Source organism: Tupaia chinensis, unplaced genomic scaffold, assembly GCF_000334495.1.
Source record: "Tupaia chinensis unplaced genomic scaffold, TupChi_1.0 Scaffold142846_1, whole genome shotgun sequence".
Lineage (NCBI taxonomy): Eukaryota > Metazoa > Chordata > Mammalia > Scandentia > Tupaiidae > Tupaia > Tupaia belangeri.
The window spans coordinates 100,663-118,573 of NW_006202691.1; the positions used below are offsets into that span (position 1 = coordinate 100,663).

Below are 17,911 nucleotides of genomic sequence, written 5' to 3' on the forward strand. Positions count from 1 at the left end.
GCTCTTCCTCTTCCCGTTTCACATCACTGATCTTCCGGAACACAATCTGGAGAAAACACAGAAAGACACACGGTATTAGCTAGATGGTGGCCCCAGCAGGCACGCTTAGCCCCTCTGCCTAGCACAGCTGTCTCCTCCCAGCCCACAGTGTGTTCACAGCCCCACAAGCCTCCTGGGGCTATTCTCAGGACTGGCACCTCTTTCCTTGACACAGGTTTCCAGCTTTCCAGCAGCAGGAGTTGCCCTTGCTGCTGTCCTCTTCAAGAGGAACTAACCCCATTCTTTCCATCCTCACACACAGGAAGGCTGGAGACTGCAGAACGCGTCCATTCAGGAGGCTGTCCCAACCTTGCAGCCTGTGCCCCTTCACCTGGCCTTGCCTGAAATTCAGAATCACCAGGAGAACTTTTCAAAACTCGTTCTCTTGACCCGACCACAGACATACTCCATTAGAATCTCCAGAGGGGAAGCCCTTGAATCTGTACAATAAAACGCTGCCTAGTGATTGGGGTGCAGGACACTTGAAACATCCCTGGTCTAAACCACTTTCAGGTTAAAAAGGAAAGGTTCAGCTGAGTCCTTAAGCAGGGCTCTAGTCACGGCTGCCATGGCCATCCATAGATCTGGGCCCTGAGTGAGCATGATTGATGGAGACGCATAAAAGCTAGTGCAGGAAAGCCCTTCTTGTCTTCGGGGAGCTTACAGGAGAACAAAGGCCCGTGACCTTGACGATGTGCTTGTCTAACAGTGAGACCCTGGCAGCGCTCCGCAGTGCCTAAGGCACGTTCATGTTATCTCCTGTATTCCTTAGAAGAGCACTGTAAGATCTGTAGGATAAATACTCTTACTCCATTTTAGAGAAGAGGAAAACCAAGGCTCGGGGTCGCTGAATATCACATGACAGGTCAGAGGCCTTAAAGGACTTGTACCCAAGCCATTTAACACCAGATCCATTAGACAGCCAACAGGTAATAGGGACAAGGGCAATACTGCATGCACAGCGTAGCCGGCCAGCCAGCAACAGACTCACGAATCCAGCTCCCAGTGGAGCATCAGCCACAATTATAGAGCTTTCCCCTGGCCAGCATCTGGTTACAGGAAAGCCCTGTAACTTCTAACTTCTATTGCACGTGGCAGTTAGACTTTGGGACATGTTTTGGCCCAGGGAAGGAACTTGCAGTAGATTATCTGTCCACATAAATTGCTGGTGTGAGGACAGCGGGACTGAGATTGTTGAGAAGTGCAGGAGAGGCCCACAGTGAGGAAGAGCAGCGGCTTTTCCATCATCCCTGTCTGTAAAACCTGGTTTTATGTGTCAGGCAGCCTGACACCAACCCAGACCTGCCTGAGGACTTGCCACAGTGCCCAGGTCTTGGGATCATACAGAACTGTGTAACCTCAGCCAGGTAACTTAATTTCCCAGTCTCAGCTTTCCTTGAAAAGGGAACACCTGTACTCTTCAGACTTGATGGAAAGCCAGCACAGTGTGGCCTGCTGTGCTTAAATCAATCCTATCGTCCCCAGCCTAGATGTAGCCGATACATGACACACCCTTCCTCCTGCATGAAGGCCCCTTGCCTACCATGCTCTGACAGCACCACTCTGGAGGTTCCCAGCTATGATCAATAAAATGGTGCCCAGCACAGAGAAACCCAGTAAGTATTTTATTGCTTTCTGCTAGTGACCAGGCAGCAAATTGTAAATCGCTTGGCAGATGGAAAGCTCATACCTAGGATCTGACTTCTTGGTCAAAGATCCTGCCACTGACAGATAGGTGGTATGGAGCTCCCAGCCCTCTTGTCACTTGTTTAAATCTTCAAATCAAATCACTGTGTTCCCCACACATGGCTTTCTTACCTCCCCTGGGCAGCCTTTCTCCAGTTCCACCCCTCCCCCAATCCCTGACCTTTCAGCCGTGACTTTATCACCCTGCCTCTCCCCTTGTTCAGCCAGACCCCATCTCTTCCTGTCATCCTGCCTGCAGATCCAAACCACGGGACTCGTGAGAATCCTGTCAGCTCTGAAGAGAAGCCCAACTAAAGGCATCACAGGGACAAAGCAATGACGATAAATAGCGCAGTCGGGACCCTTTGCGCACATTCCCCAGTGCTCTGAGTCAGAAGACTGGCAGGCTTCCACCTCTCGGCCTCTGCGCACGCTGTTCTCTGTTCTGGGGAAGGCCCCTGTTCTCCAACAGGCATTGAAGTCCTCCCAACACCAAGGCTTATCTCAAACAGCACCTCCTCCAGAAAGTCTCCCCTGATCCCGTGAGCTCTCAGTTATCCTCTAACTGTTGCTCTTCCTGTTGCTCTTATGCCCTAATTAGTCTCTGTCTTGTATCCATATGTGGAAGAGATGCCAAGGATTTCCTACTCACTCACCCTCCTACTCAGTCAGGGGAGGAGGGACAAAGGGAACAAGGAAAGAAGGTGGGAAGGAAGGAAGAAATGAGGAAAACAGGAAGAAAGGATATGGGTGAGAATATACCCAAAGAGATATGCTTTTAGAGCTAATTGTTCTGGTTCCTGCCCTTGATTTCTATAGGATTTCGGATTCCTGACACTTTCCTGTTTTTAACCTGAGCTAGTTTGAATGGGTTTCTATTCCTCCTCAGTAACAATTTCTGAACAAGATACCAGTTGTTTATATCCATGTCTTATCGCCTCTGAAAGCTCCCTGAGGTACTAGGCAGTATTTTGCATGTCACACTGTACCTTTTACTTTTAAAAAACATACAGATTATCTGCTCTTATCTGCTCTAATAAAGCAGAGAGATCCGTTTTGTTCACTATTTCCAGCCCTTAGAAGTGCCTGGTACCTTGGAGACCCTCAGTAAATATTTTTGGAATGAGTGAATAACAAATAAATATGAATCACTAAGAGAATGTCTTTCACCTGGAAGATGAAATAGCAGAGGTCATGATCAATGTTATAAAAGAAAGAGTTTGACTCAGAACACACACAACAGTCTTTTTACCAACTCTCTATACATCAGAGGTCTGGGATAGCCCTTGAGACTTGAAATGAGATAGTCTAAGATTTAAAAAAGGGAAGTTCTTCGGATATTGAGGAGAAACACACAGCTTATCCTGAGAGATAGAGCAGGGTATACCAGTAGGTTTTTACAGTCTTGATATGTACGGTAGAAGGTATTTGTAAGGGGAAGTGGGAGATCCTCCTGGAGAGTCTGACTATGACACACTTTTCATCTAGATGCACCTCAATCAGAATCCTCGATGCTACTGCTGACCCAGTAGCAGATTCAGGTGTGGCCGCTTTGCCAGCAAGGTCATTCAGACCCTCACAGGCTGGAGGTCTCCCCAGGAGGAGTTGTGGGGCTCTAGGTCTGTGCCAACTTTCATGAAGTCTCTTGGCTTCTTCCATAGTAGGGTTTGCTGTGTGCCAGAGGCAGCCTCTGAATGTCACGGTGTCACCCAGGGGAAGGCTTCCTTCCTTCCTGAGCTTCCTTTCAGAATCAGAGATTAAAACCAGCCATCTCTAGGAGACAAGGCGCAAGGAGTACTTTCAGAGCTGACGTGGCTGACAGCTTTGCTGATGGGATCAAGGGCTCTGCTTCTAACTTCAACTGCTGTTTGGAAGAAGGTAGTCATGGAGTCTGAGAGGCAGCCATGACTGTGCATTTTGCAGAGTATTTTAGATCGAAGTGAACAGGGTGAGCCGCACGACTCACAGCAATGAGGTCTGTGCTGTCAGCACCAGCCACAGCAGCTCTGTCTGCAGGTCCCTACAGCAGGATGATGGGGCAAGACCCTCAGTCTCGTAACCTAGGATGCTCTCTGTTTAACAGACTCTGGCCAAAGGCCTGGGGAACAAGCCTGTCCAGCTTTTCCAAAGAGTTCCATGAGACTTAAACAGGTATAATAAGAGGGAAAGAAGTTTCAAGGTAAAATAAGTTTGAGCCACGCTGCAATGGTGAATTGGTTGCTTAACTGCAAGAGTTCTCAAAGATTTAACATGCTCGTGTGTCCTAGGAATGTCTAAGAGGAAGACACTGCAGATAGTGTTTCTTTTTATTCTCTAATTTCTTATTTACATTTAATTGTTGCCTACCTTTATGGTGTACAATATGGTTTTTCAAAGCATGTATGCAATGTGTGGTCACCAAATCAAGGATATTACCATATACATTGTTTTCAGCAAAGAACCTTCTTATGGCTGCTATGCCCTTTTTCCTGAGCCATTCCTTAACCCATTTTCCAGATCCTCTCTTTCAAATGAGTAACGTTCTCAAAACACCCCCTCTGGAAAACACTAAAATTATCTCACTATCTAATCTGAGGTCCCTCTGTATTTGTGCATAGCCTTGATGGACAGGATGGCCATTTCCATGCCCTGTTCCAGCTAAATGGTGCCTCCTATCTCTAACTCAACTGCAGAGCACCTTGAGTTTGGGACGTGGGTCCTCCATTGCAGATGCATGGCTTCCTGGTAGCTCAACTCCATGACATGATGAAGGAGCCCTGCAGAATCTGGTCCCTGCTCAACTCTCTGCCTCCCACCCTGGAGTTATTCTGTATTCTCCAGACATACAGGAGGATTTCAGGGCCAAAGAAGGCCCAGCTCATGCTGCCTGGACCTTCCTTAAATCTCTCATCTCCTGCTTCATCCCTCTACCCAGACTCTTGTGTGACCTTCAGGATTCAGGTCAGGGGTTATCTACTCCAATAAGCTTCTCCTCCTCTCCTTCTGCCCCAAGTCAGAAAACCCTTCCTGGTGTTGCCAAGCATGGGACAGCCACACATCACAGATCACTGTGACCTACTGTAAAATGGAGCCTTTTTCTTTTGGTCTGACTCTCCCTTTAGGTAGATGCTCTCTGAAGGCAGCCACGGTTTTATTCTTTTCATCCTCAGCTTCTTGTCTGGCCTATAAAGTGCTTGATAAATGGTCAGTTGATCAATGAATATGTCAGCACATAAACTGTGGCCACTCCCCGGTCTGTGAGCCCCACGCTGAGGTAAAAGAAGTAGTGCACATACCCCAGCCCCCCAAAAGACACTTGCTTCACATATCTGTTTGTGGTCCAGTGGGGAGACAGCGCTCATGGGTGGCTCTCCATGCACAACGCCGAGACTCCTGAAGGGTAGAGTGGGATCACTTCCGTATTTTACTTGTCTTCATTTCAGACTGACCTCATACCGATGTCATCATCTCCTTGCCTGATTTTATTCTTCAAACTCTTACAGGAGCCCAGAGCAGCCCTGAGATGAACCTTCTTGCAATGAGGACACCTGCTTATTGGATCTTGCCTTGACATCACCGTTCTTCACACTTGGGACCTTATAAGGGACTGCGCCAACTGAGAGGCAGTGGGGTCTCCCACTGAAAAGGCCTGGCCCTGGAGATAGCCCACTTCTCTGTTCCTGGCATGAGTCTTCTCTGTTTTGGCATGGTTATATACTGGTGATGGGGTAAATCCAGAACCTTCCTGGGTCCAGCCAAGTCCTATCAGCCCGCAGAAGCATATATTTTCCCTAGCCTGACAGGTTGGACAAGGGAGGCCCACACCAAATGCTGAGTAGCTCTTGGCTTACTGTCGTTATCCTCTGTCATCCAGGGAGACGGAGGATGCCTCGGGGCAGGATGGCTGCTGTGCCTTGCTCCTCTATCTCTGCATCCCTCTGAGACTGCACCAAGCAACAGCCCTGAGCCTGGGAGGCCTATAATAATGGTCACTGTGGGGCCAGCAGGTGGTGTGTAGGTTAAGGTGCTGGATCCCACATGACTGACAGTGCAGTGTGAGTCCTAGACCTGGCAGCTTGAAAATCATGCCAGGCTTATGTGCATGCATGCCCCAAGTCTCAAGAGGATAATGGAGGAGAAGGGACTGTGGTGTGGCCATCTGCCCTAGGGGTGATTTCTTACTTTCTCTCACTCTCTCTCTGTCTCTGGTGCATACACATGCCCTATAGCTAGCTAGCTAAATGAATGAATGAATGAACAATCACTGAGCTGAATTGACACTTGGATCCTGGAGCTACAGGGCTCTCTGAGCAACTATTTCCAACTTCGTTTGGAAAACCAATACCTCTGAGATCTGAGTGACTCAGGACAACCAACTACTTCTTCTGGATTGCTTAAAAGAGGGCCCAGCCCTCCTCAAACTCCAGCCCTTCTAAAGTTACAGCCGAGATCAGACTAAAGGGATCAGGAGGCCCCTCCAAGTCCTGGCAGCACATGGAGGGGAAGACGGGCCTGGGACAGCAACGGACCGCCTGGAGTCCTGGCAGCAGGAGGATGTCTGGAGGCACCTGAGTGGGAACACTGTTACTTAAAAGAGCTCAGACTGTGGAATAAAAATACACACATAATGTAATTCTCAGCGCTTTGCATAAATGAACAAAGGCTGAGGTGTGAGTCACAGAAAACCGTGGATGAACCCAAAAGGCTTTCTCGTGCTTTCTATGGGATTCAGATCCCCAATCTGAAACATGCAGAGAGCAGGAGAAATCACAGGCTTGGAGTGGCTCACACTGACTGGCCACCCCTTGGGCAAGTCGGGCCTGTCCTGGTTGGGCCAGATCAGTGTTCTCCAATTTGGCTGCCCTTCAGAGCCCCCTGGAGAGAACTTCCCATGGCAGGGTTAGGAACAGGCATTTGAACAAATTTCAGGTGATTCTGAATAGACAACCAGACCCACTGTACCTGCTCCGGTAGGGCCACACACAGCAGCGCCCTGAACACTCTCTCCCTGTGCCCACACTCCCAGCCAGGCTCAACTTCCTGGGGAGATCAGGGTTGATCCCAGTGGGTCTTCTCAGGCCCTGGTCATTGAAGAAGACTAAAGGGACTGACAGTCCTAGGGATCATTTTTGCCTTCTACCTTAGACCTGAAAATAGGCTGTGGGGCTATCTGGAGTTGGTAATGCAAAGCCAGGCAATCATTCATGGGGCACCTACTGCATGCAGGGTACATACACAGTGTGGCTCCACCATGATAACAGGGGCCAGGTCTCCTGTCCTTCTAGAGTTGAGTCCAGGCTGGCACAGACTCAGGCTGCCTTAAGCAATAGAGTTCCAGGAGGGCAGGCCCACCTAACATAGCTCCAAGCCCTGGTGACCTTGCATCTTCCTTCCATCTTCACCCACCAGCCCTTCCCCAAGTAGCCCTGGCATAAAATAAGGTCAACACGCTGGCTTATTCAAGACACTCAAACAGAAAACCAAGCTGCAGATGGGCTGATAGGAATAGACAATTAGTTCGGTTTTACATTTCAAAAAGGCTACTTGGGATGAACCGTTAGCGTAATGGCTATGTCACTGGACTCCCATGTAGTCGACCGCAGTTCGCGTCCCGGACCCGGTGGCTTAAACTCATGCCAGGTGCGTGTGCATGCGTGCCCAAGATCCCAAGAGGAGAATGGAGGAGAAAGGATTGTGGCATGGCCATCCCCCCTGGGGGGGTGATTTCTGGCTTTCTCTCTCTCTGTCTCTCTCTCTCTCTCTGTCTGGTGAGCGCATGCACCCTATAGCAAAAAACTCTAGAAAGAAAAAAAAAAAAGGCTACTTAACCCCTCAGATGGCCACTGCTATTATCATGGAGTCAAACGCTACATTTTTCCTTCCACAGTGTCATGAATGTATGACTGCCCAGAACTTGGGAGACCTGGGCCTCAGGAGGGGCAGAATTCCCCAGAGGGACCAATGCAGTTCAGGTCATTCATTGCTCATTGAGCTAAGACTCTGCCACCCCGGCCTGAGGCTGCCGATAAAGCACAGCCCTGCCTTCCAGAGGACGCCAGGCTCTGGGAGACAGACCAGTAAATTCACAGCTTGAACACAAAGCACTAGGCACAATTGGCTCTGTGGTCTTTTAATTCATCAGGAGAGAGGAATGACTTAAGGCAAAATTGAGACTCTGTAATCTGTCAAGTCAGGAAGGAGAGGGTGTGCAGTGTCTGGGCCCAAGTGTCTTGGTTACTGGAAAATCTTCCCTTCCTGGAGCATGCTGAGGTTACCAGCTATCTTGTGGCTGCTCGTGAGCTCACGGCACAGTGCTGGGTATGGGTAGGATGCATAGAGGTTCCAAGGGACTGTGTCCAGGAAAGACCATCTGCATATGGTCTGGTCTCAGCAGACCTACCTGGCCCATTGGTGCTCAGTGCTGCTCACAGGCTGGGCCCTCCCTCTATCATGCAGCTCCTGCCCTTCCATCTGAATCTCAGCCTACAGCCTTGCCCATGCCAGGTTCTTGAGCGTTTGCAACATTGTGGGCATCATTAGATAAGAATGACTTTCTTAACCCTCAGTGGCATCCCATGAAGACTGACATCATCTCATTCACTCTTGTTTTGCTTTGTTTTAATATGCCAGAGGACACATTCACTCACTAAAGGCAGAAAGGTGCGGGGAGTGAAAAATCACTTCCCATAAGGAATTGTTGCTTCTCCATTTCTCTCTCCTTTTGGAATTTTGGGCACGCATCCACACACTTCCAGCATGCTTCTCAAGCCACCAGGTATGGGACTCAAACTACTAATTGATTACGTGCAATCCAGCTACCTTAATTACTATGCCATGGCTGGATCCTCATTCACTCTTTGTATAGGGAATGGTGAGTTTTGACAGTAGGTAGATTAGCAAGGTCTTCCTTTTAGAGACTAGCCTGGGGCCTGAAAGACTCCCACAGATGTGCTTGTTCTGTCTGTAGGAAGGTTCAAGCCCAAAGCAGATGAGGAGGTTTCCTTTCCAACAGCACCCAGCACAAGAGATACAGCCCTTGCTGACTGCTCAGGAAAGGGATGGCACTGCCAGGCAGGAGTCAATGTCCTCTAGCATGTCACTAGGGGCCATATTTGTGACCTCCTCTTTGCTTTGTGCTCCCTCAGTATAGTGGACTGAAATATGGCCCCCCAAAGCCATGTTCACCCAGAAGCTCAGAATGTGACCTTACTTGGAATAAGGTTCTTTGCAGATGCGAGAGAAGGTTCTCATAACAAGATCATCCTACACAGGGTGGGCTCTGAATATAGTGATGAGTGTCTTCTAAGAAAAAAGAGACACAATGCAGAGGGGCAGGCCATAGGAAGGTGGAGGTAGATGCTGAATTCTGTAGCCACAAACCAAGGAATGCCAAGGGTTGCTGATAGCAACCAAAAGTTAAGCGAGAAGCATGGAACGGAGCCTCCCTCTGAACCTCCAGAAGGAACTGTGCTGTACAAACTTGACGTCAGACCGGCCTCCAGAACTGCAAGATGGAGAGCCAACGTCTGCTGTTTTAAGCCACCAAGTTTTTGGCAATCTGTTAAGCAGCACTCGCAAACAAGAACCAGGGTTTCTTGTCCTGCCTCCTCTTCTCTCCACGTTCCCCGTGTGGCCCTGCCCTTGGCTCCCTGTGCTCTGCCTGGCTGTTCTCACTGGCCTTTCCCCTTCAGTGTTCACCTTGATGCAGATAAAAGGCAACAGAGGTGCTGGCCAGACCTGGTGCAAATGCCCACCCTGCTACGTGCTGCTTGCCATGGACCCTCAGGAAATGACCTTAGGCGTCTTATACACAAATATCCACTTCCAGCTTTGCTGTGCAGTTGCAATGTAATGGCATTCGTAAGAGGCCTGTCTTCTCCCTTCACATCTACAAATCAATGCTGCAGTTCTGTCTGGCCCCAGCTCTAAACCTGAATGTTCTCAGAGCATGGCCACATCGATGCTTCATAGGCCTTTCGGGCTCTGCTCTCCTAGCCAGAGTAGACTCTTTCCATCGTTCCTTCAGTGATGGTAAAGTTGCCAATCGGACAGGAGGGAATAGAACCTTCCCTTGGGTGGGGAGGGAGGAACAACTGGAGGGAAGGAGGCCGAGCAAAGGCTGTGACACGTGCAGAGGGGGTGGCCCAGGCAAGCAGGGGAGCAGACAGACGAAACACAACCTGCCCGTGTCTAGGCACATATGCCAGCTATGGCATAAGGAGAAACGGACACCATCTGCAAACTCGGAAGTGCACCCACACCAGGCTCCTGAGGAGCATCTGCAGCATCACAGGCACCCCCAGAAATACATCACTGATTCCCACAGGCGTTCAGCTCCTCTGCTGTCTTCCATTCCAGGAGCCAGCCAGAACCCTGCGTGAACTGTGGGGCTTCTTCTGTGCGGGCCTCCACTCTAAGGGGGCCCACCCTGGCCCCTCAAAGGAGGAAAACCATTACAGGAAAAACCTCAAGGAAACTGGATTTAAATGGACCTCTCACAGGCTGGAAGGCTTTAAACCTCTTCCCTCAAAAGCTCCAGGCACAGCGGGATGACCCTCAGGCCTCCTCTCTGCCTTTGCTCGGTCACTCTGGCAGTGCACTGTGGGAGGAACCCTAGGGTCAGCGCCTCCCCGTTCCCTAGCAGTAGTCAGCGGGGAAGGTTCAGAATCACCCAGAATGGCACCCTGCATGCCATGCCTTTGCCTCCACCTCTACTTGAGAGCCAGTGCCCTAGCCTGCAAGTCAAGTTCGTGCCAGCAAAGACACACACGGGGAAGCAGAGAGAGACAGCCCCATAGGACATAGCTCACACTTGTGTTTAAGGTCATGCACATGTACACACATGCTCAGGAGATAAGAGGGCCCTTCTCAATGCCAGTTTACTGGTATGTGCCTGTAGCCCTCACTCTCCCCACCTACCCCAGCCATCTCTGTGCCGTATTTCCCTCCAGGGCACCAGCATCCCTATCCTAGCCCCCAGTCCCAAGTCCCATCCTCAGCAGAGGCCAAGGTATTAGATACGAAGACAGTTCTGCCTGGGCCTCAAGCTATTTATACCTACACTGCTGGGTCCTCACCTGCAGGGCACATGTGCAGTGGGAGCAGAGCCACACCCTGGCTCCAGGTGGGGAGGCAGGTCTGCAGCTGCTGCCACCCTGGGTTCCTAGGGATAGCTAGGACTGGAGCCATAAAGCCTATCCCTGTGGTACTGGAAAACCCACGGGCATCTGTAACCAAATGATAACAGAACGAGTGGCTCCATATTGTACTTAGTCTGGGGGGGAGTGGGGGGTTCATCTTAACCCTTCAGCCTAATGCTTAACTAACAGCAGTTAACATTGACCCTGCTGAGTTGTACAGATGCTGGCTGTGAGGATAGTGAGGGGAAAGACTCCACCGCTCCGCCTGCATGAGTGGCTGAGATTTTATCTGGTTCAGTACTGCAAGGCATACCTAGACCTTTGCTGCTTCTAACGAGGATCTGAGGGCTGGCTGTCTCAACAGACTCCATTTTGCTTCTGTTGCCTATCTTGCTTATCTTTAAGCCCCTTGCAGAGAACTGAAACTGGTCATTCTGCCTTGCTTGTTTCTGATGGAAACTGCCCCTCAAGCAGTGATGGCCACACCACCACCTCCCACTTCTGACACCATCAGGATTCCTTGTCCCAGCAGTGATGGGTCACCACCACCTCCCACCTCTGACACCATCAGGATTCCTTGTCCTAGCAGTGATGGGTCACCACCACCTCCCACCTCTGACACCATCAGGATTCCTTGTCCTAGCAGTGATGGGTCACTACCACCTCGCACCTCTGACACCATCACGATTCCTTGTCCCAGCAGTGATGGGTCACCACCACCTCCCACCTCTGACACCATCAGGATTCCTTGTCCTAGCAGTGATGGGTCACCACCACCTCCCACCTCTGACACCATCAGGATTCCTTGTCCTAACAGTGATGGCCACATCACCACCTCCCACCCCTGACACCATCAGGATTCCTTGTCTTGCCCAAAGACAATGACCAGGTCTCCTTGTGATTCTGCCACAAGACAATGAATAATTTGCTCTTTGCTTCTGGGTATACACCCTCACTGACCCCTTGGCCTATAAAAGTTCTTTATCACATCCAGTACAGTGGAGATGGTTATGGACTCCAGTCTGTTCTCTCCCTGCTCACTGAATAAATCCCTTTCCTTATTCCCCAACTCTGGTTTTTGTTGAACAACGAGTGGACCTGACTTCTGGTCATCCAGTCTAGACCTCCCTGCCCATTCATCCCTGGAGCTGGGCAGTCCCCAATCCCAGACTCCACTGTAAGAGTCTGTGAACTATTACATAACTATTACGAACTATTACATACACTTTCCTCCTCAGACCTAACCTCAACTCCCCACCGGGTTCAAGCCTCAGGTTCTTTCGTATGGAGAGATGTCACTCTCTAAAACCTCAGTCCATAAGGAAATCACTCTGATCAACCATTCGAAAAGTATTCAGCAGTGCTCACTAATACACAGGGACTGTGAGATATAAGACGGCTGGTTGACATTTTAAAAAGGCAAAAAAAAAAAAAAAAAAAAAAAAAAAAAAGACTCTTTTCTGAAGCTATGGTCCAGTGGTTTCCTGGCCTGGGCTAACCTATGAAACAGCTGCATTTTACAGAAAGACGGTTGTAGTATTTTAAAAAAAAAAAAAAAAAAAAAAAAAAAAAAAAAAAAAGAGCATTCTTTTCTGAAGCTATGGTCCAGTGGTTTCCTGGCCTGGGCTAACCTATGAAACAGCTGCATTTTACAGAAAGACTAAAAGTGAGAAAGAGGAGGAATGCCAGGGACCCTAACAGGGTTTGCTTCTCCTTGGGTGTGGGTGATGACAGTTCGGGGCCTGTGCCCCTTTGTCACACCCATGTGGTGGTCCAGCATGGTCTGATGCCAAGACTCTGTTCTCAGCCAAGGACCTGGACTACCGGCCCATGATGCCACATTCCTAAAGCCAGGGGACAACTAACGCTCCTGAGTCATGGCTATGATCCTATGCCAGCCTTCCTGTTCTGTACTGGACTCAGAACTCACTTCTGCCATTTGCATATCGAGAAAAGGAGAGAAATATAATCTGTGAACTGTCTATCAGCGTACCATGTGCCCACAATGATACCATGTGGAAAAAACACACAGTAAAGGAAGTGGAAGTAATATAACCACTTGATATGCACCACAAGACTCCTATTTTTGCATCAGCTGCTTCCTGCAAATTAAAATGCCACTTTCCCAGATGCACTGATGTGGATTACTCTACTGAGAACAGGCTTGCCTGGTGTGTGGCTGATGGAGGCAGGAAAGGGTTCTTGGAAAGACTGCCCTGGCAGATTGCATGGTCAGGCCTGAGCTCTGGCCATGGGCCAGAAGAATGGCACCCCCGCCACACACACACACACACAGCCCTGGCCCCCATGGCAGTGAGAGGCCACAGCACGTGTGCACTCTGCCTCCATCAGTCTGGACTGTGTGTGTGAATATGCAGGTTGCGAGACAGATTACCGTGTTTGCTACCTTGGAATGAGGAACACCCAAGAGTGTCATCTGGGCTTGAAGCTGCACATCCCATGTCTGCATGTGGCAAGAGCATCTTGATCTCTCTCTCTCTCTCTGTCTCTCTCTCTGTCTCTCTCTCCAGGCCTGAGGCCCAGGCCCAATGTGAGAGGCAGCACTGGATCTAGATAATTAATTCCAGTTATACTTTATGCTTTAGCACAAACTCACTAATCTTCAAAGGCGTTCAGAGCATATCCCAGTGCATATCGAAGCCTGTTGCAAGAGTCCACTTTTCTCAGGTTCAGCTCACCCGGAAAGTCCTCTTAGCCCCAGGTGTTCAGCTTGGTCCAGGGTCCTGAGGACCTTCCCAGGGAAGCTTCCCAAACAGAGAAGCATGAACCTCATCCCTTTCCAGTGCCCCATCATCCAGGCATCCCAGTCTTGGTGGTGGAGCTCAAACATCAGCACACAGGCTGTCTGTGGTCACAGTTCTGCCCACTAATTGACTGAACAAATCATCAGCAAAGGACTTAACCTTTCTGAACCCGAGATTGCCCAACTTTGAAAGATGGATAATAGTTGCTATTTCATGGGCTTGTGGTTGAGACTTAATAAAATAAAACATATAAAATGCTGAGGATTGGGCTGCTCCATACACAGCTGTGCATGATGTTTTCACCCAAGGCTACAGCTGGCCAGGGCATGATTCATCAGAAGATGTATTTTGAAGACAACACTGGATAAAAATCTGCCAGAGTAACTCTGGGAGAAACCTCTGGCATTTGAGTTGATCCAGAGATTGAAAGCAGTTAAGGCAAAGGACAAGTTAGCTTTCCTGTCCCACACCCATAGACCACCATCATGTAGACTTGAAGCAGATGTGCCTGCTGTATTCTTTTTTTATTTTTATTTTTTGGAGAAGTGTTTGCTATAGGGCACGTGCGCTCTCCAGAAAGACAGAGACAGAGAGATAGAAAGTGAGAAATCACCCCCCAGGGGGGATGGCCACACCACAATCCCTTCTCCTCTATTCTCCTCTTAGGATCTTGGGCACGTATGCACACGCACCCGGTGTGAGTTTAAGCCACTCGGTCCGGGACTCGAACCGTGGTCAACTACATGGGAGTCCAGTGACATAGCCATTATGCTAGCTGCTGGTCCCCCTGCTGTATTCTTGGCTTTCTTGGTGGAGAGGAGGCAGAATGAACACTGCATACTGGCCGTCTGAGAGTTCTGGCCACTGAGGCCTAGGGCCACCCCCAGCTGACCCATGGGAAATCTCCAGTGAGCAAGCAGAAGGGCCAAGGGGTCTAGAGGAAGCACAAGCGGTTCCAATTCCAGGAAAACAGGACATCTGAGAGGGACAATGGACTAATGGAAGCATAGAATGTAACATAACAAGATGGAGAGAAGGGAGACAAAAAAGAGAAGAATTTGTTACAGAATGGCCTCACCGGGAAGGTGAACTGAAATAAACAGAAAGAGGAAATGCAGAGAAGAGGGCTGGGGACAACGAAATGTTAGAGAAATGAACTTTCATGTACTCAAATCGTAGAGAAGAAGTGGGGAAGGTACCCACAGAAGCAGCCCAGAATCCTCCGATAACGATAGAGGTCACCAGGGGCTGACTGTCCAGAGCATCTGTTGGGTTGTCAGAAAAGTCAAGCTGTATTTTTTCTGTTTTTCTATGCAAAATGCATAGAAATGCAAAATTCTCTCTGTTTTTTTATGCATCATGACTTTCCCCAGAAGCCAACCATATTATTCTAAATACTGTGCATATAGTATTTAAATGAACTTGTACAATAGCCCTGTGGAGCAGTCACTACTGCCATCCCTTGCACAGAGTAGGAAGCTGAGGCCAACAGGTCCACAGTGAGTGAGAGGCTGAGCCCAGCTTGTCTGACACCTGAGATTGTGGGCTATAACACTCGCCTGCCGTCCAGCCTGCAGCCCCCTGCAGAGCCCCAGGCTCTGCTTCTCTTCCTTGGTTCTTACTGGGAGTAAAAAACAGGGCTACTCATCTTCATCTGAAATTAAGACTTGCTTTGCTTTTCACCATTCTCACCTCTTGGCCTACTGTGTAACAGACCCCACTTAAGTAATCTTAATTCTCCAACTAGGTCTCCACCCACACTCTCTGTCTCTATGTTTTAAAACTTCTTCCAAAATTGGGTCTTTCTTTGTGCTGTTCTTGAGCCCCCTGTGAAAAGAATAATGTGCTTCAATGGTGGACCTGTGGATTAAATGAAATACACATAGCACCCCTGATGCTCAGTAACGGCAGTTTCTGCCCTGCCTCACCCTGGATTTAAGGTTTTACTTTCCTCATACTGAGAATGTGGCTGTGTGTCACTGGTTCAGTGGGAGGGACAGCCCTGACATCCAGCTAAAGGAGCTAGCTCTGGTTAGCCGTAGGCCTGATGTGGACACAGACCCATTCAGACCAAGAGTGGCTGAGGAATTCCTTGGCAACATGAGTCCCTCCTAGGACACAGCAAGGCATAGAAGCACATTCTCGTTAAACACCTGACTTTGAAATACAGTAGTCCATATTTAGGCTAAACTCGCAATCTTCCATCTGTGCTCTTCATTTCCAATTATGCTGTGAATTGGCCCAGCGCCAAAGCAGGAAAGCAGAGGCCAGCAGCTAGAAGGAACAATTCAAATCCAGGCGCCAGGCAGGGTGGTGGTTCATGGGGTGGGGAGGGTTAGGTGAGTATCACCAGATGATGCTCCAAGTTGAAGCAGAGGTGCACCCCCTCAGCAGACAGCCCTACGAGATGAGAGGCTGCCCTCACTCCTGGCTTGTTGTTAATTAAAGGAAGCAGTGCCAGGCAGGAAGGGGTGTCCCGGGCACCACAATGCAATCTCCCTGGGTCCAGGGTGGGGAAGCTCCTGGTGCCACCTGAGAACATGTCTCAGGGGCCCTTCCTGCCCTCTGCCAGGAAGTCTAAAGGAAGGGAGGGCCAAGGAGCAGCACAATGCCCTGACGTATCCATAGGAGGAGGATCCTTGACTTTCTGGCCATTTTGATGTTTAGGTTATCACCCTCATTTCCAGTAACAGTCTCTGTGCCTGGAAGATTGGACATCCCAGGATAGAAATGCAAAATTCTCTCTGTTTTTTTATGCATCATGACTTTCCCCAGAAGCCAACCATATTATTCTAAATACTGTGCATATAGTATTTAAATGAACTTGTACAATAGCCCTGTGGAGCAGTCACTACTGCCATCCCTTGCACAGAGTAGGAAGCTGAGGCCAACAGGTCCACAGTGAGTGAGAGGCTGAGCCCAGCTTGTCTGACACCTGAGATTGTGGGCTATAACACTCGCCTGCCGTCCAGCCTGCAGCCCCCTGCAGAGCCCCAGGCTCTGCTTCTCTTCCTTGGTTCTTACTGGGAGTAAAAAACAGGGCTACTCATCTTCATCTGAAATTAAGACTTGCTTTGCTTTTCACCATTCTCACCTCTTGGCCTACTGTGTAACAGACCCCACTTAAGTAATCTTAATTCTCCAACTAGGTCTCCACCCACACTCTCTGTCTCTATGTTTTAAAACTTCTTCCAAAATTGGGTCTTTCTTTGTGCTGTTCTTGAGCCCCCTGTGAAAAGAATAATGTGCTTCAATGGTGGACCTGTGGATTAAATGAAATACACATAGCACCCCTGATGCTCAGTAACGGCAGTTTCTGCCCTGCCTCACCCTGGATTTAAGGTTTTACTTTCCTCATACTGAGAATGTGGCTGTGTGTCACTGGTTCAGTGGGAGGGACAGCCCTGACATCCAGCTAAAGGAGCTAGCTCTGGTTAGCCGTAGGCCTGATGTGGACACAGACCCATTCAGACCAAGAGTGGCTGAGGAATTCCTTGGCAACATGAGTCCCTCCTAGGACACAGCAAGGCATAGAAGCACATTCTCGTTAAACACCTGACTTTGAAATACAGTAGTCCATATTTAGGCTAAACTCGCAATCTTCCATCTGTGCTCTTCATTTCCAATTATGCTGTGAATTGGCCCAGCGCCAAAGCAGGAAAGCAGAGGCCAGCAGCTAGAAGGAACAATTCAAATCCAGGCGCCAGGCAGGGTGGTGGTTCATGGGGTGGGGAGGGTTAGGTGAGTATCACCAGATGATGCTCCAAGTTGAAGCAGAGGTGCACCCCCTCAGCAGACAGCCCTACGAGATGAGAGGCTGCCCTCACTCCTGGCTTGTTGTTAATTAAAGGAAGCAGTGCCAGGCAGGAAGGGGTGTCCCGGGCACCACAATGCAATCTCCCTGGGTCCAGGGTGGGGAAGCTCCTGGTGCCACCTGAGAACATGTCTCAGGGGCCCTTCCTGCCCTCTGCCAGGAAGTCTAAAGGAAGGGAGGGCCAAGGAGCAGCACAATGCCCTGACGTATCCATAGGAGGAGGATCCTTGACTTTCTGGCCATTTTGATGTTTAGGTTATCACCCTCATTTCCAGTAACAGTCTCTGTGCCTGGAAGATTGGACATCCCAGGCCTAACACAGACTTCCTGCCAATTTACTCCCATTTTTCCTCCATGGTGTCTTCTGACAATGAGGGAGGAGAAGCCCACGGATGATGCTAGAACCAAAATGGTTTTCAGGCGGTTACCTGGTCACAGTCTCTATCTTCAGGCTAGGGACCTGCAGAACCATTCCGTATAGACACTCT

At 49.4% G+C, this 17,911-nt stretch overlaps 1 protein-coding gene across 1 annotated transcript in view; it reads right to left on the bottom strand.

Annotated features, from left to right (window-relative positions):
- The window catches only part of KCNH1 (potassium voltage-gated channel subfamily H member 1), a 375,558-nt gene that overhangs the window by 5,076 nt on the left and 352,571 nt on the right, over positions 1–17,911 (bottom strand). Inside the window, exon 11 of the mRNA XM_006163695.2 lies at positions 4–46. Within this exon, the coding sequence (XP_006163757.1) occupies positions 4–46 (43 nt within the window). The remainder of the gene's footprint in view (positions 1–3; positions 47–17,911) is intronic.